General features: G+C 37.6%; 1 protein-coding gene across 4 annotated transcripts in view; it reads right to left on the bottom strand.

Moving 5' to 3' along the window:
• The window catches only part of Slc24a2 (solute carrier family 24 member 2), a 215,745-nt gene that overhangs the window by 189,870 nt on the left and 1,105 nt on the right, over positions 1-24,770 (bottom strand). For all 4 annotated transcript variants that reach the window (XM_047524979.1, XM_047524978.1, XM_047524981.1 and 1 more), the window contains exon 2: positions 22,493-23,570. In XM_047524979.1, the coding sequence (XP_047380935.1) occupies positions 22,493-23,422 (930 nt within the window). In that variant the 5' untranslated portion in view covers positions 23,423-23,570. The remainder of the gene's footprint in view (positions 1-22,492; positions 23,571-24,770) is intronic.

Below are 24,770 nucleotides of genomic sequence, written 5' to 3'. Positions count from 1 at the left end.
TTGACCTCCTCTTCAGTGACACAAACTGGTGTCCAGCATCTATTCATTGAATAGATGAATATAATTTGAATATGGTTTGTGATTCTCAAGGGTCTACTGTGATTAAAGTCTTGGTCCTCGAAGTGGTGCTATTTGGAGGTAGTAGAAATTTATTTCACTTCAACTGTGCCCTTGTAAGAGACTGTAGGACTCCAGTCTCTTTCTGTTCCTGGCTCAAGTTGTAATCACTTGCTTGTTCCAATGTGTGCCCCACCATCCACCATCTGGCATGGACTTTCACTGGAACTTATCTGGTTTAAGTGTCATGCCCTTGAACCTCCCAAACTGAGGTAAAAATTTTTTTTTCTTTTTAAGTGTCTTGTGTCAGGTATTTCATTATAGTGATGAAAAGTAACTACTATACGTGATTTTCTAAACTTCTGAAGTTGAGAAATCTACAATGACATTTTCCAGCTTCCCTTGCAACTAGGGCATAAGATGTTATGTAGGTTTATTCATTTTATACTCTCAAAGTAGTTTTAGAAGAAGGAATCAGGGTAGGGTACTGTTTATGCTCTTTCTCCTGACAATCAAGGAGAAGAGTTTTATTTTATTCTTAAAAGTTTGTTAATCTAGGGTATTTAGTAACTAGGATCATAAACACTGAGAAGCAAGGTACTGGTGGTTTGTTCCAGAATGTAACTGTTTCAGTGGTAGCTTCCTGATTCCTAACCTTCCTGACTATGAAGGAAGGTGGAAGCAGTAGCTCTTCAGGCAGGCCAGTCTTCTGAATGGTCTCAGAATCATTCCTGTAGCCCCAGCCGGCTCCTCCAACCCTCCCAATGAATGTGTAAGTTTCCAGTTCCTTATTAAACCTCTTTCTCTCTTTAAAAATAAGAGTGTTTTCTATTTTCTGAAACTGAGTCTAGACTGATACACATCTCCATCCTTCAGCGTGGGTATAAGGACCAAAAGACTCAGGGAAGGCAGCAGAGCAGAGCAGTTAAGAACATAAGCTCTAGGCTCAGATGGACTGGGTTTAAATCCTGGTCCTGGCTTTTTCTTGCTTTGTAACCCTGAGTAAGTTCTTTAATCTCTGGTTCTTACGTGATGGGGTTATTACAGGATTACATGAGATAATACATGTAGAATCTTCGTCCCAATGGTTGGTTCCCAATATAAATTCAATAAATGTTAGTTTCTTCTTGCCCTGAGTTCCCATAGACACTCCAAATACTTCTGTTACAGTACTTCATCATATTGTATCGATTAGTCCACTGAGAGCACAAACCCTGTCTGTAATGTGCAAGTAAAAAGTGTAGGAATATTCCAAATTTAAACCAAAGTGACTCAGGAGTAACCTTAAAGGAAAACTAAAAAATGATTGTAATGATTCAATAAAAGTATAATTATCTCCATTGTACTCTGTTATGAAAATACAGGGTGAAATAGTGGCTGGGTGTGGAACTATAGTAAGAGGCAGACTTGGCCAAGCCTGCTCAGGGGTAGAGGAAACCTTGGCTGAGCAAATGGCTCCTTTTTCCTTAGTAAGGTCATCCCTGCTGCGGGTGAGAATCTGTCAAGCTATTTTAGCAAAGTCACACTTCTAACACCCACCACAATGCCCAAATCTGGCTCCCCATTTTGTCATCCAGACCCAATGTGCTGGTCAGATCAGTCAACTTGACAGTTTAATTTCTTATTGTAAATTAATAGATTGTCATCCTGATTATTATAATTTTGCTTCCTACATACTTGCCTACAGGCATACAAGAAGCTGATTTGAGTTTTCCATTCAGTTTTAGAGATGTAGCTATTATTGTGTTTTAATGGGTCCTAACTGGATTTGTATTAATAAATAGCAGTCATAATGAGCTTCGTTAATACAAGTCCATCTCTAAGAGAACCTCTTTGCAGTGAGTCACAGCACAGGCTTTTGATTTCACTGGGCTGAGACCATGGCAAAGTTACCAAGTTACCTGCTACCTGCCTCCAGTGCTCTGTGGCCAGCTTTAACCTTCAGACTTGAGTATCCAAACTGTATACAATGATCTGCTTTTATGTCTGTGAGTTCTTGATGTGCAGTGAGCATTTCTTAGTCTGGTTTTACCTCCAAATGCCCAACTGAGTGCCAGACACATACATAGTTGATATGTAATAAATATTTGATGAAGGAATCCATAAACAAATGGATGTGTCCTTCTGCAGAGGAGTTTAAAAAAAAAACTGTAGAAACAAAGAGGAAAATAAAACAATTCCAAAGGGACTCCAAAAAGAGGTGAATCACAGGCTTAAATATTCTATGATGATTCTTGAAAAATACTCAAAGCTTAGCTATTGACATTCTAACATTTTAGATAGTTTTTTATACAATAGTATCATTGATGCATGAGTTTTTTATTGCAACTCTAACAAATCACTACAAATCTCAAAGCTTATAACAACATCCATTTATTTTCTCACAGTTTCTATAGGTAAGAGGTCCAGGCACAACACAGCTCAGCAGGATGTCTGCTTGGGCAAACACATTATATGACAACTAATTCAGCCTTGGAAGGCTCTAAAGATTATCCTAAGGTTCCAGATTATTCTGGAAGAAAATCCCACACTTTATCTGGTTATGTTTCTGAGTAGACTCTTTGAAAGAAGTCTCAAGTCTGTTCACTTCACTCAGGAAATGATTACATTTCTGTAGTCCTTCTAGCAAATGCCCAAATTCAGCAAAGACTATAGGAAGTAAGGGGTGCATGTGGTATCTGTAATGTATAAAACTAGAGCTTGGAATCCATGCTTCAGGCTTCTACTACAGCTTCTTAAAAACAGAAATATCTATTTCAAAATTATGGAGTCATTTCATTCAATTTTCCAACTCATAATTGAAACATTTGACTGGCTGGATGATGACAGATTATAAATTCCTTGAGGGAAGGACACATCTTGCTTATCTCTGGACCTCAAGAGCCGAGCAGGGGTATATAATGTATTGAGCACACTGAATGTGTGAGATATTTGAGAATTATGGGTAAAAATAAACATGGCAGTAAAACACATGACTGAATAAAACAATTGGCAATAATTTAAAAATGTCACTGGTTCATGCTTACTTGAAAAAGAAAGAAAAAATTTTATTGTGTGTTTTCCCTTTTCCTCCTCTTCTCCTCTCTCCTTTTTGCTTTAAATAATGTTAATCTAAAACGCTAGGAGGTTATTATTTTCCTTTGTTAGCAAAAAAGATATGAAATAGAAATATTGCATCAATAGTTATAAGGTAGCTTAAGGAAAAGATTAGGACCAGAATTAAATAAAGAAACTTCTGAAATACCCACAATGTATCACTGGAATTTCCTAGATTTTGAAAATCACATGCAATCCAGTTAACATCTTGACAGAGATCTGAACATACCAACAGAGAGATTGAAGAGATTTCACTGAATTTGTTAGGATAATTTTAATATCAAGCAATAAGCTTACAGAGCATGAAAAAAAATAACTTGTGACTGTCTGGATTAATCTGGTGAAGACCAACACAAAAAGGCCCAAGGACCCTAGATTCCCATCCTATCACTCTTCTTTGCTGGTTTGCATAAGTAGGTCTTCAGCCCTCCTCTGGAAGAGGGAGAGAGATACACCCATAAATAACCTGTTTGTGGGGTCAGAAAATTACACTGTACTTTACAATTGGGACTACTCCATATGAAATTTTGACCTTTCCTTGTTTGCTTCCATTAGGTCTTTAATTTAAAAGCACACATAAGATTTAGAATAGAATGTCAAAAATAAATTCCTCTTGCTATTAAGGAACAAGGGTTCACGGTTTCCTTCTGTTTGCCCATGGAACTAGGAGGTCCTACGGGGGAAGTATATATCTCACAGGCTGTTGAATGGGGTTAGCTTGTGCAGGTGAGAGGATCCAGCAGGAGGAGGACCTTGCTAAGTTTGGCTTGTTTTTTTAATAAAAGATAATTCCTTTTAAACAGCATTAAATCCAACACCTTAATCAAGGAAGTTCTTTTACTCCCAGCTTATCACTGGTGTCTGTCAATAACTCCTGCTAAACAGGAAGCTGGAGCTGAAACACACCCTGTAGTTCTTCTAAGGAAAATCATCTGTCCTCCTTGACTCAGGAGCTTCCCCACACACACTGCAATGCACCTCTCCTGAGGTTCTGGGAGGGTGCAAAAGTGCTTGCACAGCCCTGTGTGGGAAGATAGCATAGCAGTGTGCAGCCAATCGATCGATCGATGCGAGGACATTCCTTGCCAAGCAAAGGGAAATAAAGAACAATTAGCTTACTCCGTGATCCTGCTGTTTACAAAGAAGATCAAACAAAAGACAATGACAAACAAGCCCCTGGACCAGGTATACAAAGCTTAGGGCTCCTATTTAGCTTCTGATTGCCATATGGTAGGTAGCAAGTTGGCAAAACTTAAATACTGGAGGACCTTGTTTTGAATTTCCACAACCATATCTGGTCTCTCGGTATAGTCGTCCAACTCACCCACAGATGGTGGCCGGCATTTTACCCATTAAACATTATGATCTCCATCACCATTTAATAACGAGATTGGACCCGATAAGATTAGAGAGCCGATTTAGATTCTGCACAGCGATTCTGCCAGCTTTTCAACTACAAAGTAAATTTATGGATTGAAGCCTCTGAAATTATCCCATAAAAGCAGAGCTATAAGCAATATTCTTTAGTCACTTCACAAGAACAAAGTGTTTGGAGGAAAATGGCAGCACTGTGGCCATATGGACACTTTTCCTTAAATGATGAAAAATTGAGAATGTAGAAACAGATCATTTAAAATAATTGCTATATCCTTTTAAGTGAAGCATACTCTGGTTTCCCTTGGTTTTGACATCAATCAATCATTCAATAATTATTCACTGAGCAGCTATTACTCTGCATATACTCTTAGGCATTAGGGATTCATGTGTGAACAAAAGAAATTTCTGCCCTAATGACCCTTCTACTTCACTAACTTCTATGTTTCTACTATAAACCATGTATTGCCTAACTGAGGTTCCTGAGGGAGTGAGGAAATCATCCTTTAGGTTATCAACCTGCATATAAATGCTTTGTTATATCCAGTGGTCTTTTTTAATAAGGTAAGTTAGCATCACTCTGCTTCTTGGCTTCCCAAAATGTTCAGATTTTTTGCAACTCAATCTGAACCATGCAACTTTATTTTGATGAATGTTGGTGTGATTGACAGATGATTTTTGTTATTCATCAAAGCATTTTTCAATCGGATTTTGGGAATCTGTTGCTTCCTGTTTTAATGAGAAAATAGAAACAAGAACCTCCATGAATCCTACCAATAGGATCCTGACCTGCAGCTCTGTGGTTACCAGGCTTCCCTCCTCCTGTGCGGCGCTCACCAGGCCCAGCCCCTGCACTTGTGCATGGGACAATACACACAAGTATGTTCCTCACTTACTCAAGAATTCTGTGCCAGCAATTCACTCTTCTCTGCATGGTTGAATCTCCTTCTGCTCTGTCATTCCCATTTCCACACAGATGTGTTATTATTTTTTCCACTTAAAAAATATCTCTTGACCCTCCATTTCCTTCCAGCTTCTAGGATTTGTTTGTTCCCCTTTATAAATGCCTCCTATTCTTGAACCCACCTCACCAGGGTTTCACCCCATCACTTCATCATTACTTCATCAATACTGCTTTTGCCAAGCTACCAATGACCTCCTCATTCAACTGCTAAATTCAATGTACAGTTTTCTGTCCTCATCCTACTTAGTCACTACCTGACACAATCACTCCCTTTCTGTGAGCTACTTTCCTCCTTCAGCTTCCTCATTCATTCGCTTGGGTTTCTCTTTCCTCAGTATCGACTGCTGTCCTTTGCCAGCTCCTTTGCCGGCTCCTCATTTCCCTGTCACAGTGCTATGAGCCTCACAACTCACTCTTTAACCTCTTTACTCACTCCTGGGTGAGTTTATTCAGGTCCATGACTTGATGGACTATCTGTGGTTTCTAGATTTATAAAATATCTCATAATTTCTGAAGTTGTATTTCTGGTTTGAATTTCAGACTTACATTCAACTGTATCTCCATTTAAACGTTTAACCATTGAGATTCCAACTTAAGGCCTAATTTGAACTAGCTTATCTTCCATGGAAACCTGCCTGTCCTGAAGTCTTCTCTATCTCATTTAATGGAAACTCCATTTGTCTAGTTACATGAGGCCAAAAAACTTGGTGTCATCCTAATTTCTGTCTCTATTGCCCTCTGTACCTAACACATCTAACCCGTTGGCAATGCCGTTAGCTCTACTTTCAAGATATGTCCAGAATCTGATCACTTCTCTTTGCCTCTGTTGGTACCACCTTGGCCAGGCCACCATCATCAGTCCCCTGGAAGATGGCACCTATGTCTGAATAAAAGAGTCACTCTGCTGCTGCCCTTAACTCCATGACCAGTCTCAACAGTCTAACTACCTCTAACACAGACCACACTGAACATGATTCAGATTTTCTCAAAGTTTCTTAATAACTACATATCACTCTTTTACCCACAGGTACCATAAGAAGATGAAGTACTGTGATTTGACTTTCTACTTTCTGATCACAGACAGATATATTCCTGTGTGTTGTTAAAGTTCTTCTGTTCTTGTTGCCATGGGCTATCCTACTGATGTGATCTGCAGGGCCGCGGCATATGTGAGACGGTATATGGTTAAGGATGGAGCAAACCCCATGTTGCACACTCCAAGTCGTGAGCCACTGTGGACACTGCATCTGCCCATCCAGAGAAGAGGGCATCTTTTTCTTTGCACAAATATGCCTGCTGCCCATCCATGTCCTGCACTTATGTGTGTGGGTGTGTCTAATAGGACTGCTCAGAACAGGGGGCCTTTTAAAGTCTGTTTCAAGACATTGAAGAGTTCAGTAACAGGCTTGGCTCTCGCTGTGCATGTGGAAGTCTACTTGACTCAATACCCTTCCAATTCCCACCCCATACAGACTGCATTTGCTGCTTATGATTTCTTATTGGCTGGAAAGCCAAGCAGACTGACTTGTTTGAATTCTGGATATGATGAAAGTAAACAGACGCTAACAACAAGGCTTATGAAGTGATGTAACTGCTGGGTGCACACGCCTGTAATCCCAGCGGCTCAGGAGGCTGAGGCAGGAGGATTCCAAATTCAAAGCTGGTCACAGCAACTTAACAAGGTCCTAAGGAACTTAGTAAGACCCTGCCTCAAAATAAAAAAATATTTTTAAAAAATAAAGGTCTGGAGATTTAACTCAGTGGTTAAGCATCTCTGGGTTCAATCTCTGATACAAAAAAAAAAAAAAAGTGGTATAAGTGCCTCAAACATTGATCTTCTGACAGTTTCTGACTCTTCAAGGGTTTCTCTGCTTAGGATCTTGATTCTGAATGAGAAATTTCTGGATAAATGGAAGTTCATGAGATTAAAATCATACCCATATATATTAATTTCTCAAGATCATTACCCAAGCTTTTTAAAAGGATATTCACATCAGAGCAACCCTTTCTATAAAGACTCTTTGAACCCTACACTAAAATGTTCTTAAAGTCAATCTGATCCTATTTCCCAGTATCTTCCCTTAGCCCTTGCCACTGTCTTTGTGTCTGCAGTTTAGGTCTAACATGGCTGAGCTGGAGATTCACTCCTGTTGCCTCATCAATTAACACACTACCCTGAGAAGCAAGGGGAAAGTATCCACTCCCATTTCTTGATGTAGAAAATTGGGGACAGATCAATGAATAAAGAACTCATGAACTGTTTTTAGATTTTAATGAAATAGGAAGAATGTAACAATATTTTAAAATATGGAATAAAGAAACTAAAAACCTGACCATTCAGTGAGTCAGTGCAATTCTCAGACAGGCATTTATTTCCCAGGACTCATTAGGTTAAAAGAGAGAAGAATAGCTCATAGCACATCACAAATATTTAATGTTATTTTTTTGAAATGGTGAAGAAAATAGCTCTTTAAATCTGTATAACCCAACTAGAGGACTTTAAGAATTTTAATAAGAGACCTCATGCTGATAATATTTTTAAACAAGCTGTTCAACTACTGAAGGTTCATTCTGTGATCTTCATTTTTAAGAGACTGAACTGAAATGGTGGTATGTACTCTAGGTGCTGTTTTACCAAAAATAAATAGCCCAAAGCATGTACTGGGGCCACTGAGAGGAAAGGGGCATGGCTCGGTCATGTTATGTCACAGAGGTGCTGGTCCAAGGTGACTGAAGGTTGCTGGCAATAGCCCTTATTTGGTGCTAGTCTCCCAGAACCACTTAGTGAAGTGGAGATAGAGTTGGATAAATTTTTAGCCCAGTTTATGATTCTCCACCAGTAGAGCATGTGGTGCTACTTCCCAAAGCACTAAATTCTTCCTCCTACAGCACAACACTATCTTGTCTTGTTCTATTTATTTTCCTTAAGTATGTGTGACTTGCAGAGCATTAGCACATCAAAACATATGTTTCCTAAGCCTGTTCTCACATCTCACCTTCACTTAGACTTTCAAGGTCAGAGCTATTTGTGGATATCCACTTAATTGGACTTAAAATAAAAGGCAGCAGAAAATAGTAGATTCGTAATGGCCCTTCATCGTAAGCATAAAAAAAGCAGTCTAGCTCATCTGAATGCCATTTAAATAAATCAGCCTCTTGGTCAGGGCCACAAAATTCCATCCACCAGGCCACCAGTTACTATGCAGCTGATGCAAGCCAGAAGCAATGAAGAGGATGTTTCCTGGGCCCCTTGGAAACCACCAGAACTTTGAACCAATTGTGCATTAAAAGCATAATCATCTCTTTACCCTCAGAATGTGCACACTAATCAGGTTCGTGGAATTAGAGTTCATACCAGACAGTGATGGAGTAGATCATTATTGGTATTGTTATTATTTACAGTATATAGCTCCATATATTTACAAAGCTTTGTCCAAGACCAATCAAATGCGCCTAGGGCCTGGAATGGGAGGGGTTGCATGTCTCAGGAGAGTGGGTAGGTGAACAGATTGGCCCAGATGTACAAAGTTAAATACCAATGTCAGACAGCAAATTAGGCAAAGTTCACACTGAGAAGTGAGGGACTGTGGCCCCACTGCTTTACTGAGAGGGCTTCTGGACAAGAAGCAGGGAAGGGGATTTGATGGTAAAAAATTCTCTTAGATGAGGCAGAGAAAAACAAAGAGGGCAAAGAAGGATGATACAGCAACCAGATGATCAACATCCTGGGTCTAGTGTGCAAGTAGATTTGCATTTCTGGGTTCTCCTTAATCAGGCAGTCCTGGACCCCAAATGACTCTGGGATCCTCCCCCAGTCCTTAGCTTCAAGGAGTTCAAGCTATTCTCAAGGCCAACGTTTTCCCAATTCTCCCAGGGAGGAGGCAGCTTCAGAGTTGATCCAAGGGTTCAAAACCACTCTCTAGATATGTCTCAAGAACAATATGAAATAGTTTGGATCCCTAGAGGTTCCCAGTTTAGGAGCTGCTCCCTCGGTGGAGCACCCCTCCTAACAGCATACAATGGCAGAAAGTACCAGTAAGTCATATATCTGATAAAGGACTGGTAACCAGAATATATAAAGAATTCTTAAACTCAACACTAAAGCAAATAGCCTGATTTAAAAATAGTCAAAGGATTTGAATAGACTTTTCTCCAAAGATATACAAATGTTCATAAAAAGATGCTTTACATCATCCATCCATCAGGGAAATGCCAATCAAAATCACACTGAGATGCTACTTCATACCTATAAATGAGAGCAGTCAAAAAAAGATAATAAGAAATGTTGGCAAAGACATGGAGAAATTGGAACTCTCACATATCATTGGGAGGAATGCAAAATGGTACTGGAACTTTGAAAAAATAGTTTAGCAGTTCTTTAAATGTTAAACACAGAGTTAGCATATGGCCCAGCAATTCTGTTCCTAAGTAGATAACAAAGAATATCAAAAATAAAGGGCTGGGGAGATAGCTCAGTAGGTAGAGTGCTTGCCTTGCAAGCATAAGGCCCTGGGTTCAATCCCCAGCACCACAAAAAAAAAAAAAAAAAAAAAAAGAAAATATACATCCACACAAGAACTTTTAAACAAATCCTCATTGCACCATTATTTATAATGATACAAAATGGTAAACAATCAAAATACCCATCAGTTGATAAATGGACAAAAAAAAGGTGTTATCCATGTAATGGGATACTATTTGATACTATCCATGTAAGGGGTGAACCTTAAAAACTTTATGATAAATGAAAGAAGCCATACACAAAAAGTCAAATATTATGAGGTTTCATTTAGATGAAATGTGCAGAATAGATCTGTAGTGACAACATCGATTAGTGGCTGCTGGGGAGTGGGGAGAGGGAGGGAGCAGGGGGGACTTCTAGTGGGTCTCAGGTTTTTTTGGAGGGAGATTAAAATGTTCTACAATTAGTGATGATGGTTACATAATTCTGAATATACTAAAAAAAAACTGCTTTGTATTGTATACCTAAGGTGAATGCTATGGTACATGAATTAAATCTCAAAAGAGCTATTATAAAAAAGCTAATAGAGAAACACTATGTGATGCTAGAAGACAAGGAAAACTATTTAGGACCACAGCTGGAATAATCTGACTTTTGGAATAGAAGGCCCTTATCTTCCCTCACACCCACACTTGCAACCTGAGGGCACTGAAGGATTTCTAATTGCTCCTGATTTTTAAAGTAGAAATTCATTATTTTCATTTGACTTTCATACAGAAGCCACCACATTTTATGACTGACCTCTCCAGATACTTATCATGTCACTCCCATGATCGACTTCTTGAAGCATTAAATGCCCTTTGCCCTTCTACTCATGACCCTGAGCTCGGTACGGGCTACTGCATGGACCCAGTGCATTACCAAATCAAGGGGAGGTTCAATCTGAGAAAGAAAACACAGATGCTAGCAAACCAACACAAAGGATAGCTGTGATGAGATGGACATGTGAATAATTAAGTACTGATGACATATATGAGAAAAAAGGAAATACAACTTTAGGGCAGCAATAGGAGGGCTTGAGATAATTTCATGGTTGAGAGAGGTTCCGTTTCACAGATAGGAAAACTGCTTTTCTCTTAATCCTCTGCAAGAGTAAAGGGAGAGCAAACTGAGGTCCAAACATTGAGGGTTTGACTATTAGGGGTTAGTTGAGGGAAATACATATTCATATGGCTGCAAGGGTGGGACAGAGAGGGGGTGCCTACAAAGTAAGGAAAACACTGTGGGGAGAGAGAGCAGACCAGCAGAGAGGGAAGGGAATCAGAGCAAAAGAGACTAGGAGTAGAACATCTTTGGCTGGATGGTGATGGCGGTGGTGGTGTGGGGTGGTGGGCTGGTAAACATTTTTTCTATTCAATCTTATTCAAAATTCATAGCCTCCCTATGAAGAAAATTCTATATTTTCTTAAGGATCAGCTAATATAAGCCCAAAGAGGGTTAAGTAACATGCCCAAGATCACACAACCAGGAAGGTCTATTCTATCGCAGGCCTCAATAACACACAATTCCATGGTGGGAAACCTTAACCAACACACTACCTCTCAGAAAACACAGTAACAGTTTTCTAGAATATACCAATGCTCAGTGTTCTCCACAGGTTAAAAATAATAGAGTGGCACAACATATAACCTGACTGCTATCAGGTACAGGGAAAAATGAACCTGAGTTCAAATGAGCCTACTTGAGAGCTGGCACAATAGATGACAAGTTTTGCCTAAGACAAACCTACTTCTACCTGCAGTGTGCTTGTCCAAGTCCGTGTCCATCAAGCAGTAAAAGAGAAAGCTACTTGCAGAACACCACCAACTCATTGACCCTTTCCAAGAAGGTCATACAGGGTGGTAAAGAAGCCCTATTACCGTTCCAAAGGAACTTACTTTATTTCATTGGAATTCTTAGTGGAAAAAGCCCTTCTAACAGGGCAAATTCAGGGCTTGACTAGGTAATGACTTGTCAATCCATCATTACACACAAGTATACAGTTGTCCTTCTGTACCCATGGATTCAACCAACAGTGGAGTGAAAATATTCCAAAAGAAATTGTGTCAGTACTGAACACATATAGTTTTTTTCTTGTTATTGTTTTCTAAACAATACAGCTAACAATACAGCATATGCTGTATTAGGTATAGATAACCTAGAGAAAATTTAAAATATATAGGAGGAGGTATGTAGGTTATAAGCAACACTAGGACATTTTATGTAGGGGACTTGAGCATCCTCAGATTTTGGTACCCTTGTGGGTCAATGGAACCAATCCTCCATGGATACAGAGGGATGACTATTTCCATTCACAGAGTACAGAGTTATCAGAGTTGCTGGGAACCTTAGAGATAAACTGGTTTATATGCTTGGTACAAGGATATGCAGCCAGTTTGTGGGATAAAAGGAACTCCATTTCTCCAGGCTCAGTCACTGCCAATGCGTGATTCTGAGTGCATCCTTTAAAGCTGTGAACACAGCATTAAATATGGCCTCATGCCCAGACTCTTTCCAAAACCACCAATTTTACCAGTACAAGAACCATGTCTGTATCATTTGGTTTACAAATTGGGTACTTCATAAAAAGGAAACCAACCTAATTGAAATGCAGCTTCAGCCTTCTTGTTGAGGTTCTGCTGCTCTTTGATTTCAAAACCTTTCTCTTCACCCACGTTTATTTTCCACCTGATGACAAGCTCACTGGGAACCAAGGATATGTTGAGACTCAGCAAGCTCTTGCTGCAATCTACACTTTCCTTACCTTGCAATCAGTCTATTTCAGAGCAAGAGAGCAATACAAAATTGGTGTGTGTCAGCATCTTAGGACTCCACAGGTATCTACATTGGTCAGAGGGTCAGAGTTACCCAACTGGATATGGATGGTGTGTATGCTTGGGGAGGAAGCTACAATGACATGTGGATCCAGCTCTAAATAACTGAAAGAGTCCCAATTATGAAAATTAGCATCAATTTACATGCTTAAAGGTCCCTTGGGTTTCATTGTTCAGAAACTATAAACTACAAAAAGAAGTTGAAGATAAGAAACAAGGGTAGCACTAGCCCAAAGAGCACCTTAATTGAATAAGAAAAGGTGGTCCTTCCTCTGGGTAGCCACAGTCCCACCCCAGAGTACACAGTTCATCCAGTAGGATGATGTCTGCATTTCTGCCCCTACTCATCCCTTTGATCAGACAGATACCCTTGAGCAGTATATTCCTAGCACAGCTTGGGCAGGGCAGTCCTGATGAGAGGAAGTATGGAAAAAAAAAGAAACTTGGTACTTCCAAAAACTAGGGTCATGATCCATTGCGAGGTCACGAAATTAGTTTAGAAGGCTCAAACCAATATTTTTAATTATAAGAAATATATGTGCCTTGCCCTTAGATTTTATTTTTACATGTATATTAAATATGTACATATATAAGTCTATGCATACTTTGGATTGAGATGTAAAATACACTTCTTTGTTTCAACTGGTGCATTATAATTATACATAATAATGGGATTCATTATACAATATTCATAAATTCATATAACATAATTTGCTCAATCACATTCCATAGTGCTGTCCCTTTCCCTCCCCCAATTCACTTACTGTACTCTCCTGATCTTCCTTCTATTATTATTATTATTTCAATTAGTGAATTATAATTTTATGTTACAATATACATGTTATATATATTTATACATTATATATAATGTACAGAATTTATTACATTACACATCATTACATACATGTATATATTATATATACATGTATATATATTATAAATATGCATATATATAGCTGATTCATTGTGGTATATTCAAACATGAGCATAGTATAATTTGGTAGATTTTGTTCCTCAGAACTTCCCATGCCCTCTCCTTCTTCCTCCTTCTTGATCCCCTTCCTCTATTCTATTGGTCTCCCTTCTACAATAGTATAAAACATATTCCTTTCTTTCTTCTTCTTTTTTTTTTTTTTTTTTTTTTTTTTGGCACTGGGGATTAAATCCAGGGGGGCTTAATGGAGTCACATCCCCAGTCTTTTTTTTTTTTTTGTATATTATTTAGAGACGGTTTCACTGAGTTGCTTAGGGTCTCGATAACAATCCTCCAAAGCTGCTGGGATTACAGGCATGAGTCACCGTACCTGGCTGTATTTCTTAGTGTGGATCGTGGTTAAAAATATTTGAAATCCACTGACTAAAGAGAGTTTGATGTGAAAAGTGAGTCTAATTTGAAGGCTTGCTTTGTTTTTTACTCCAAACTGCCCAGTAAGAAGCACTAATGCATAAGAAACTAGTATGCATTTTGGGGTCAGACAGATCCAAGTTCAAGTGCAGTTTAAATACCACTAAATTGGGGCTGGGCTGTAGCTCAGTGGCAGAGTGCTTGCCTCGAATGTGTGAGGCACTGGGTTCGATCTCTAGCACTGTGTAAAAATAAATAAATAAAGGCATGATGCCTATCTACAACTACAAAAAAAAATTAAAAATAGATAAATGCCACTAAATCTTGGCCTTGGGCAATCATTTGGTTCCTGATCTGCAGGTAGAGATAATATCTGTTTTCAGAGTGTGGACATAGTAAGTACCTGGTGTAGAGCTCTGCCTAGTTTTCAGATCCCTCTCTGCTCTTGACTTCCGGAAGACCAGCAGGTTCACAATCACCAGCAGGTTAGGGACACACATGTAGCCCCAAGGAGGGTTTTCACTGCCAGAAGCCACAAATGCTGAGGAGGTCTAAGGTTCTGCAGTAAACTTTAAATGACATTCCCCCATGCACATTGTTTTCCCATCTGTCTGAAAGGGCTATTTCACACAGCATGCTTAAGCTAAAATTATAGCTTGATCAGGTCAATTAAATCATCTTAGTGAAAATATTACCTGCAAACCAGTTAAGAAAAAGAAGTAATATGGTTAAGGCTAGTCTCTGGTCTTCTGTTAGAGTAAATATATTAGATTGCTATTTTGGCCCAATTAGAATATTCTGCAGATTAAGTATTAGAGCTTCTGAGTATAGAAATAAACTGAAATCTCAATATATTAGGTCATCTCAAATATATTAGATCTTCTTAATCTATTAGGTCATCTAGGTCAAAGCTCCCTTTTCCAAATGAACATACTGGGATCCTGGGAGGTAGAAAATTTCCCAAGGTCATATAGCCAGGGAGCATATCCCAGTTCCTGGGAACCTCATTTCCCAACTCCTCTGTGACAGGCCTTCTCTTTAGCATAATTCACCCATTAAAACAAAAACAAAAACTGCTTTATTTAGGTGGGAAATATGGGGAAGGATGAGAACTAAAGGTGGTGATTCTCAGTATATATTTGTAAGAGATCTTTGTATGAGTCATCACAGTGAACTTTAAAATTGACACAAAAGACACATAGGAAACAGGCAATCTATAAAAGAAAAACTTAATTTGTTATTAACATATGTTTCAAAGCTCAACCCCCAAATTAATCAGAAATGTAAATTGAAACTAATTAAAATGCTACATTTCACCTTTCAAATTGGAAAACATTGAAAATTATAATACTCAACACTACCAAGTATGTAGCAATGTGGCAGAAACTTAAAAGGGCTCATAAACTTTGATCTAGAATTTCTGCTTCTACAAAATCAGAAAATCTTGTATACGGCTATTTGTTGTAGCACTTCTTATGGCACTAGTGAAATATTACAATAAATTACAACACAAAAATGGCTTTCTATATTATAATATAATACTAAACAGCAAATAACATTTTAGAATTTTTTTTTTTTGGTATCAGGGATTGAGCTCAGAGACACTTAAACATTGAGCCACATCCCCAGAGCTATTTTGTATTTTATTTAGAGACAGGGCTCACTGAGTTGCTTAGGGCCTTGCTAAGCTGCTGAAACAGGCTTTGAACTAGCGATCCTCCTGCCTTAGCCTCCTGAGTCTCTGAGATTACAGGCATGCACCACCGTAACCTGCAACATTGTAGAATTCTTAATGACATAAAGACATGCTCATAACAGTCTAAGATTTTTTAAAACTCTTTTAAAATTGTAAATATTCTATATAACTTTAAAATTGTGTATATCCAATACTACTTCAATTTATTTAAATATATAGGTATACATACATGTATATATGCATTGTGTATGTGTACACATATATGAGAAATTTGGAAGAATACATGCAAAAGTTATCTTTGAATGGTGCATAGTTATTTTTGGATGGAGCAATGGAGAGATTATAAGCTATTTAATATTTTCTTTTTAAAGTTTTGATGTGTTTTTATAATCTTGGGCAATGAATATATTGTTTTAATATCTGGATAAAAAAGTATTACTTAAAAGGCAAGTCTAAAATTTAAAGTGGCCCCATAGAATTTCTTCTTAGAATTGCCTCAGAATTGATTTCACTAAAATTTTTGCTGTTGGTAGAGTTTTTGTTGATGAGGAGTGTTACTATCATGGCCAGACTGTGTTAAACATTTTGACCATATAGCAAAATTTTAGGTCAGTGCCATTTGTTTTATGTATTACCTTTTGACAAATCCATGGTCTGAAACACTTATATTTGGCAACATGATGAATTAAACATTCAAGAGAAGCCCTTTTCAATATATTACTCCCTGAAATGTTGGATATTATAGTTTTAATATATATTTTAAATACCCAATTACGTTAGTGAGGAATTAGGGATCTAATTCCCTAATTCCAGAACACCCAGTAAGCATAAATCCAGAGGCATCTGTTGTGTTGTATTGGCTCCCACGTATTTGCCATTTCCCAGTGACCTAGAGAGTAGGCTATTAGATGCTACAAGGGTAAGACCTGATGCCGGGAGGTAGTTCAAAGATATCCTCTCCCTGGAAGCTGAGAATCCTGAATGGCTATACTCTTTTTGGGTGAATAAGAAGGAAAAATCTACCTAGCAAAGGTAGAATTTGCCTATTTGGTGGGATGTGCCTATTTTGGTCTTGGTTTTAAGTGGTACGGAGAGAGAGAGAGAGAGAGAGAGAGAGAGAGAGAGAGAGAGAACTCTTCCTTGAGAACTGTAGACACAATTTATTTGTGTGGGTTTGAGATCTGACTTCACCTACTACCTGGGTAGGAAAAAAAAAAATCAAACATTTATGTTAGAATGGTTCCAGGTTAGCAGTAATCCCAGGTTCTTAGCAGAAGAGCAATACCTCTGAAGGAATGCACTTAAAACCCAACTGTCAATAAATTCCTGCAAGTAAAGTTGCAAGGAACTTTTGTCCCAAATTAAATCACTAATTTTTAAAATAAATCACTAAATATAAGGAAGCAACAGCACACAGTCAAGATTCAATAAAACAAAAAACTAGACTCGTGAGGATACCGACACTAAAATTATCAACCACGAAATAGAAAATAAGTGTAATTAACATGTTTAGAGGAATGAAAAAGGCATTAAGAGCACAATGAAGGAGTAAAAAACAATGAAAATCAATTTGGCTAATTTGGAAAAGAGCCACTAAGAATTTGTAGAAATGAAAAATGCAATAATGAAAATCAATAGATGAACTTTAGCAGATTAGACAAAACTGAAGAGAAAAATGGGAAATTAGAAGAGAAAAAGAAATGACCAGAATGAAGATCACAGATAGGAAAAGGGTGAACAGTGAAAAGGAATGGAAGACAGGTCTAGATGGTCCCAGGCACACCTAATGGAAATTCTAGAAGGTAACATAGCGAGAACAAGAGTGTAGAGGCACTAAGCCTCAGAGTCAGGAAGCCCAGTGAGTCACAAGTAGGGGACACAGAAATGAGGCAGACACATCTGATACCCCTGAAGGAAAATGCTGAACAATGAAAACAAAGTGACATTAAGTGTAGACAAAGGGAAAAGATGTCTTACCAGGAACCACTGTTCACACTGACAAAAGTCTTTTTCAACAGTGAAAAAGGAATTCAGACACAGTGACATGTTTTGTTCAAAATGGGAAGGGAACATCATTTTCTTACCCACTAAAACTATCTTTCAAGACCAAAAGTGAAATAAAAATCAGGAGCATTTACTATTAATAGAATCTCAATTAAGGAATTTATAAAGAATATGCATCAGGAGTAGAGGGAAAAAATTTAGGAAAAGATCTGATATGCAAAAAAGGAATGAGGAGGGAAACTGGAAAAACTATGGGAAAATTTAAAAATATTGACAATATAGTGTCAATGACTGATTTATAGATTAAAAAAAAAATCAAAGCTCTACCTCAATAGAACTGTCACAAAACATCAAGGTAAAACATAAATCCTGGATCTCGAATCTTACATAAGAGGGAAGAGGTGGGTTGAGTTAAAATGTTTTAAAAGTCCCAGGTTGCTTAGCTAACGAGTAAAGACATTAATTTTGTACTGTGCTAAGTTAAATATACATATTAAAATTTCTAACACAAATACTTAAAAAGGAATAGAATGTATAAATTCAAAACTATTATAGGAAGAAACAGATTTAGGGAAAAATTCAATTAGAAAAAGACAAGAAAAAAACTATAAAAAGAAACAGAAAGATCAGAACAAACCGAAAGCATGAAAGAGCATGATAGAAAAGAATCCAAATATAACAGTAATCACAATCAGCAAACTAAACAACCCAGTTAAAAGAAAATGATTGTGAGACAATCTGACATTTTAAACAAAGTTCAGGTATATTCTGTTCACGAGAAATTTATCCAAAAAAGGTGGAAATTTTTAAAAAATGAAAAAAAATTAAACCTGCCGAATTCACATTGTAAATGTAGGTGTGTCCCAACAACCAGAGAGGAGCTTAACATAACAATCCCATTCTCTGCTAAATTTAAAATACAAATTATTTTGTTCCATCCAGGCACAACACACACACACACACACACACACACACACACACACACACACACACACCAGTAGGTCAGGAAGGATTGGTGACTGCTTCTTCCCATTGCCTGAAGGACTAACCAAGTTTAGGTCCTCTCTTGCCTCAGGAAACCTGAGCAATAAGGGGAATGGCCAGAGGCAATTTGAATTTGATGTCCTGAAAACTCCAGGGCTCTTTTGGGTCTCAAAATGCTTCACTCACCCTCTGAGACACATGTAGTTAACTAATGGGTTAGTAGAGGAAAACAAAATAAGAAAAGTATCACCATGCTGCCTCTCTATGTAAAAAAACATCACATTCACAGGCATCTAGTCAGTGAAGAATTTTAATGCCTAAATATTCTTTCTTTTGAGGACAGAAAATTAGTCTCCACATTTATCAAAAAACACATCCTTTTATTTGTATAAGGACAATCTTGCATTCCCTGAAGTTTGAACATTAATTTTACTAATAATTTTACTAGGCTTGGTGGGGGAGAGTTGAATTTATAACAAGCGTATTTATAACATTATTTATGATGTAGTACTTTAAATACTTCATTGTATGAAGAATATTTAGTTGTAATTTTGATTTTCTCAAGAATATTAATAACAATTAAAAATGCAAAAACTGTTTATAACTTTTCAAGCATACACACTGAATAAAGGTACACCTAAATTACCAAGGAGTCTGGCTCTCCAACTATCCAGCTTTAGCATCTTTATTTAGATCATTCCCTTTATTAGAACCTGGCTGACTTGCTGTCAGATTACAGTGCCAAGTCTACAAGGTTAAATACCATGGACAGCTGCTTTCTAGGCCAATGACAGACTTGCACGGTAGCAGATCAACGGGATCCCAGCAGTCAGGCCAAGCACTCAGCAAAATATGCTTGGCTGTCCTGAAATTCAACTGCTTTGCATCCTGCAGGATTCAAGTTTATTCCTACCCAGCTAAAATGGATTTTAAGAAGAGGACCCTAGTCATTTATAAAAATACCCAGAAAACAAAAGTCTGTTAGTACAGACATTATTAAACCCCAGTCAATGGCCTCCTTATTTCAAGCAAAATTCTACAAAATAATTTCAGGACAAAAAAAAAAAAATCATTTGGTTATTTCTTTGAAGTTTACAATAATATTTAAACTGTATATATTCATCGCTTGTGAATATTGTAATATGACAGGTATTTCATGTCTCTATGGGGTATAATAGTCGGCTTATTAACTCAATGATTTGTTGCAGTAAATTCAATCTTTAAGGTATACTTTATAATCTTCAAATTTGATGTAATTGATTCTTATTCATTTCCATTTAAGAACAGAACATGAAAGGAACTAATATTTATAAAACAATCCATATTTGCCAAAGACTTTGCTAAACACTTAACACTAAGGTCTTCATTTAATAGTTTCCCCAAACTTATAAAGTAGGTCTTATTATTTTCATTTTCCAAATTAGGAGACTGAGGCTCACAGAGTTGAAATGACTTCTCCAAGGCCACTGGGCTTAATTACATGTCTAGGCTTAAAATCCTTTCCTCCCTGAGTTGAAGGGCTTCTCCACCATACAACATTATACAACTACTTGGTGCTGAAAGAGAAATAAGATAGTGAACATATCTGGTGGTGGCGGTGGGAGAAACATAAACAGGAGAAATAGTTATGAGTATATCATGCTTTCTTTTTTCATTAGGTAGATCCAGAATCCCAAATTAAAAAACAAACAGTATTAAGCACAGTGCAAAATTATGGATTGCATAACTGCTAAGGAATGTCAGCCTGAATTGCTGAGTAAATTATCAAAAAAATAACACTAGTCACCTAATTGAATAGTTAAAGGTCTTGCCAGTACTACTTTAAAGAATGACTTAGAATTGATTAAATACAGCCTGTAACCTGTATTTAAAAAGTTATTTCCCAAATGCATGAAACTCTCTCCACCCCCACTTCAGCATACAAAATCCTGCAATCTTGTATACACCATTGTATTGCTCTGCAGATTTCTTCCTCATAAATGTTGCCAATATAAGTTTCACAGTAGTGTAACAAAGCAAAAAAGTAGAGTTCTCCAAAAGACTTTCTACTGTTGATATGCCCAAGATATTCATAAGACACCAAATCATGTCCTTGCCTCTAAAATACATACATTTCTTTGATAGTTGTTAAGTACTCTGATTGGAAAAAACCAGACTACTCATGAAAACTAGTTAAATGGGCTTTAGGAGAGGGTTTGAGGGATCTTCCTTTGGTTACCAAGACAGAGAAAGGGAAGAGTCTCCAGGGATGACCCTGTCTTATGCCTTGAAGGATATGTACTCAATTGTCACAACTGAAATGCATGTTTGCCAAATATTTTGCTGAATACTTAAGATGTAGAAAAAAAGGTAGTACAAAACATTTCTCCTTTGCAAGTAATAAACAGAAATATTACTTCTATATTATTTCTCTCTACATTTTCTTTTGTTTGTTTGTTTGTTTTCCTGCACTGTTTCCATTTCATGACTGCTACAAAAATGATAGTCAATAAAAGTGACTGTTATGTAAATTTAGCTAAAGTAATGAAGTATTTTTTAAATTTTCCTTTTGGAAAAATCTCTTACCCCCTACTCAAATATCTGTTTTGTACATAAAGAGGAATTTTTCCAAATGCTAGTATGAATAATCTATGTATATATCTGGGTTTTCAGTTTAAAGTCACGTTCAGAGATGACATTCTTTGTTCAGATATGAATCAAAGCTGCATTATGACACTACATAAAAATGTATTGACTCTGCTTATTCATTATTTTTAAAAATTTTACATTTTTGATGATCAATTTCTATAAGAACTTTACCAATCTGCTTCCCCCAGCTGAACAGTAGGATTGTCACTATGGTCATTAAAACTTCCTCGAATTCTATAAAAACATGTTGAGTCACATTTCTTGTACAAAAGGGCCATTGCAATACAGACACAGGTGGCAGGGCTGGCCATTTGCTCATTAAATGGTGAATGTTGATCAGTTCCTGGTCAAGTGATCTGAAATATTATCTATGGATCAAGAAAAATAACCATGAGGTTGGGGATGGGCTCAATGGTAGAGTGCTTGCCTAGCATCTTCAAGGCCCTGGTTTCAGTCCCCAGCACTGCAAAATAAAATGAAATTTAAAAAGGAAAGAAAACTAACTATGATCTCTCTAATGACTATACTTGCTGGGCCTCAGGCTGCTGACTTGAAGGTACAACTTTGATGAAGCAAACTTTCTGCCCTAAACATATTCAAAGAAATGTTTCTTGATAAATGTCCCATGCCCATTTAAAAATCAAAAGTCCTACAATTTGTTAGGAACATATACACTTTCTTATGAAAAATGAATCACAAAATCATTAAGCCTCATTTCTTAAAAATAGAAGACGAGTAAATGCTGAGGTGGCTCTCAGATGCTTATGTAACCTAAATGTACAAATGCTTTTGCTGTGAAGCAAGTAGCCTAAGAACTTGGTAGACGGTTAGAAGAATGCCAGGTTAATTTTTCTTATGCCATGGTAGTGTGGATATCACAAAAGTGCACAATACAATCTGTGATCCACTGCAATCGCAAACACCATCACGTTTATAAAGCTGCAGATCTCAAGACATAATAATTCAGAAATATGGTCAAGAAAAGCAAAAAGTAAACCCCATTACCAACCTTTGCTTGGACCTCTGGTGCTGTCACCTTGACGACTTTATTGCGATTTATCGTTTGCTTCACCCATCTTTCCACTTGGACGTTGAATTTCATGAAAACCACATAGCCAAAATAAGCTGTCAAGAGGAGCAAGCTTTCCCACCACATGATAAAATTATCCAGAAAAAATATAATCAGCATGATCAGGTCAACGATGTAGAAGGACACATCCCGGAAGAGTGGCCACCATGTCAGGTTTAGGATTTCTCTAGAAAACAGAGCACACATGCCAATAACGAAGAGGATATTGAACACTGCTGAACCTACGATTGTGCCTATGCCAACATTGCTGTGAGCAATGAATACCCCTATGAGAGACGTGAAAAGTTCTGGGGCAGACCCTCCTGCAGCCATAAAAGTGGCTCCGGCCACATCATCGGAGATGCCCAGTTTTTCGGTGATGACGGTCAAAGAAGGAACAAAGAACTCATCACAGACAATGGCTAAGGCTACAAACATGTAGATCATTCCTATGATGTGGAGGATGATGGCGCCTCTTCTCCGCTCCTCAAGGGAGAAGATGTCTCTCGGGTAGTCTCCTTGGGCCTCTTCTGTGCTATTCTCAGATGTGTCTTCCTGAGAAAGAGGTGGCTGTGGAGTGTAATCCCGAATCTTGTCATTTAAATCTAAGAGAGTTCTTTGAGGGTAACCGTGTGCTACCCTAGGGCCACTGACAACACTGGGTTCCCCTGTGCTCTGTATGTCTGTCTCAGAAAAGGCACTGATTGAAAATGGGACAGTGCTAATGGCCACCAGGCCCATGAGGAGGCCAATGATTCGAATTAACTTTAGTTTTTTCCTGACATTATAATGTCTCCTGTAGCCAGATGGTGATTCATCAGAACACCATTTCTCAAGCAGAGTGACAGTGGTGCTTTGCTGCAGATCCATCCTGGGTCTTCTGATGGATGTGGTGGTCTTCAAAACTTTAAATTCACCCAGATGTTTGTCATACTTTACTTTTATGGTTAACGGTACTTGTGGGGCACTTCCACAGTCAGGGAGTCTCAGGTTTCACAAGAAGTTTTCATCATTTATGCTTAAATAAAAAATAAAAAAGATAAGTATATCATAAAACCTTGTCTTAAAAAAATAATAAAAAAAAGAACTTTGCAGATAGGATAAAACCCTGTCCAGCAGTATATCATCATGGATAAGTTACTAAGTTACTAATGCCTCTGTGCCTCTGTTTCTTCATTATGATTATAGCCCCATCACTCAGTAATGGTTTTTATTTTTATTTATGTATTTATTTATTCTCTCTCTCTCTTTTTTTTTTTTTTTTTTTTGATAGTGCTTGGGATGAAAGCCAGGACCTCCTATATGCTAGGCCACTGCTCTAACACTGAGCTACATCCCCAGCCCCATGGAATTTCTTTAAGATGAGTAAAACATATGTAGCACTTAGAATAGTAAGTGTCACATAGTAGGCACTTACAATCATGTATGCATAAACCCAAATAAGCATTTTGGTAAATTCGATGTTAGGAGACCTAAGTATAAAATGGAGCCATAAGTACAAAGATTTTATAGACAGAAGTCAGTTTATTCACCTCAAATCATGCAATAAATAACATCTTCTAATAGTAAAAAGATCCCACTTCTTTCAGTACTACCTAGGTTCTTGACAACTGACAATTATTCGTTGTGTTTTCTTCTAGTCCAATTACATAATTCCTTATTATAGGTACATTTTCCTGATTTAATCTATCATCTGGAAAGAATTGTGTTTGGGAGGAGGTAATGCTCTTTTTCTTGCACACATAATGATCACAGAATCCTGTTTTTCATGAAAAGTCTCTCCTATATCAGATACAGAAAAGTAGCCCTTTAAAAATGTAAGTAATGTTCTGGTGACATGAACAAGCTGTTTCCTTTTAAACGTCTAGATATGGTTTACAGATAAAGCTTTTTTTTTATAAGCAACCTTTAGTGGTATTTAAAATAGCTTAATCAAACAAATCTGAACGCAGTGAAATAACAAGTAGGCTATTTTGAGACACCAAATGGGTGTTTCATAAACAATATGCAAGTTGCAGCAATACCTCTGTCCACAAAATCTGCCTCAGATAGTTCAACACCGACCCTGTAATAGGCTAGATTTCCGATGCAGAGTTTGTATTCTCTATTCCACTAGAGATGGGTAAAATAGCCGTAAACAATCAATAATCTACTGAAGATTCCTCTTATTTTAAAAAGCAGCACACACACCCCCACCCCTCATCAACGATTTAATTTT

This window comes from Sciurus carolinensis, chromosome 14 (assembly GCF_902686445.1).
Source record: "Sciurus carolinensis chromosome 14, mSciCar1.2, whole genome shotgun sequence".
Lineage (NCBI taxonomy): Eukaryota > Metazoa > Chordata > Mammalia > Rodentia > Sciuridae > Sciurus > Sciurus carolinensis.
The sequence above is the reverse complement of the archived record's forward strand: the minus strand, read 5'-3'. Positions and strand labels throughout refer to the sequence as shown.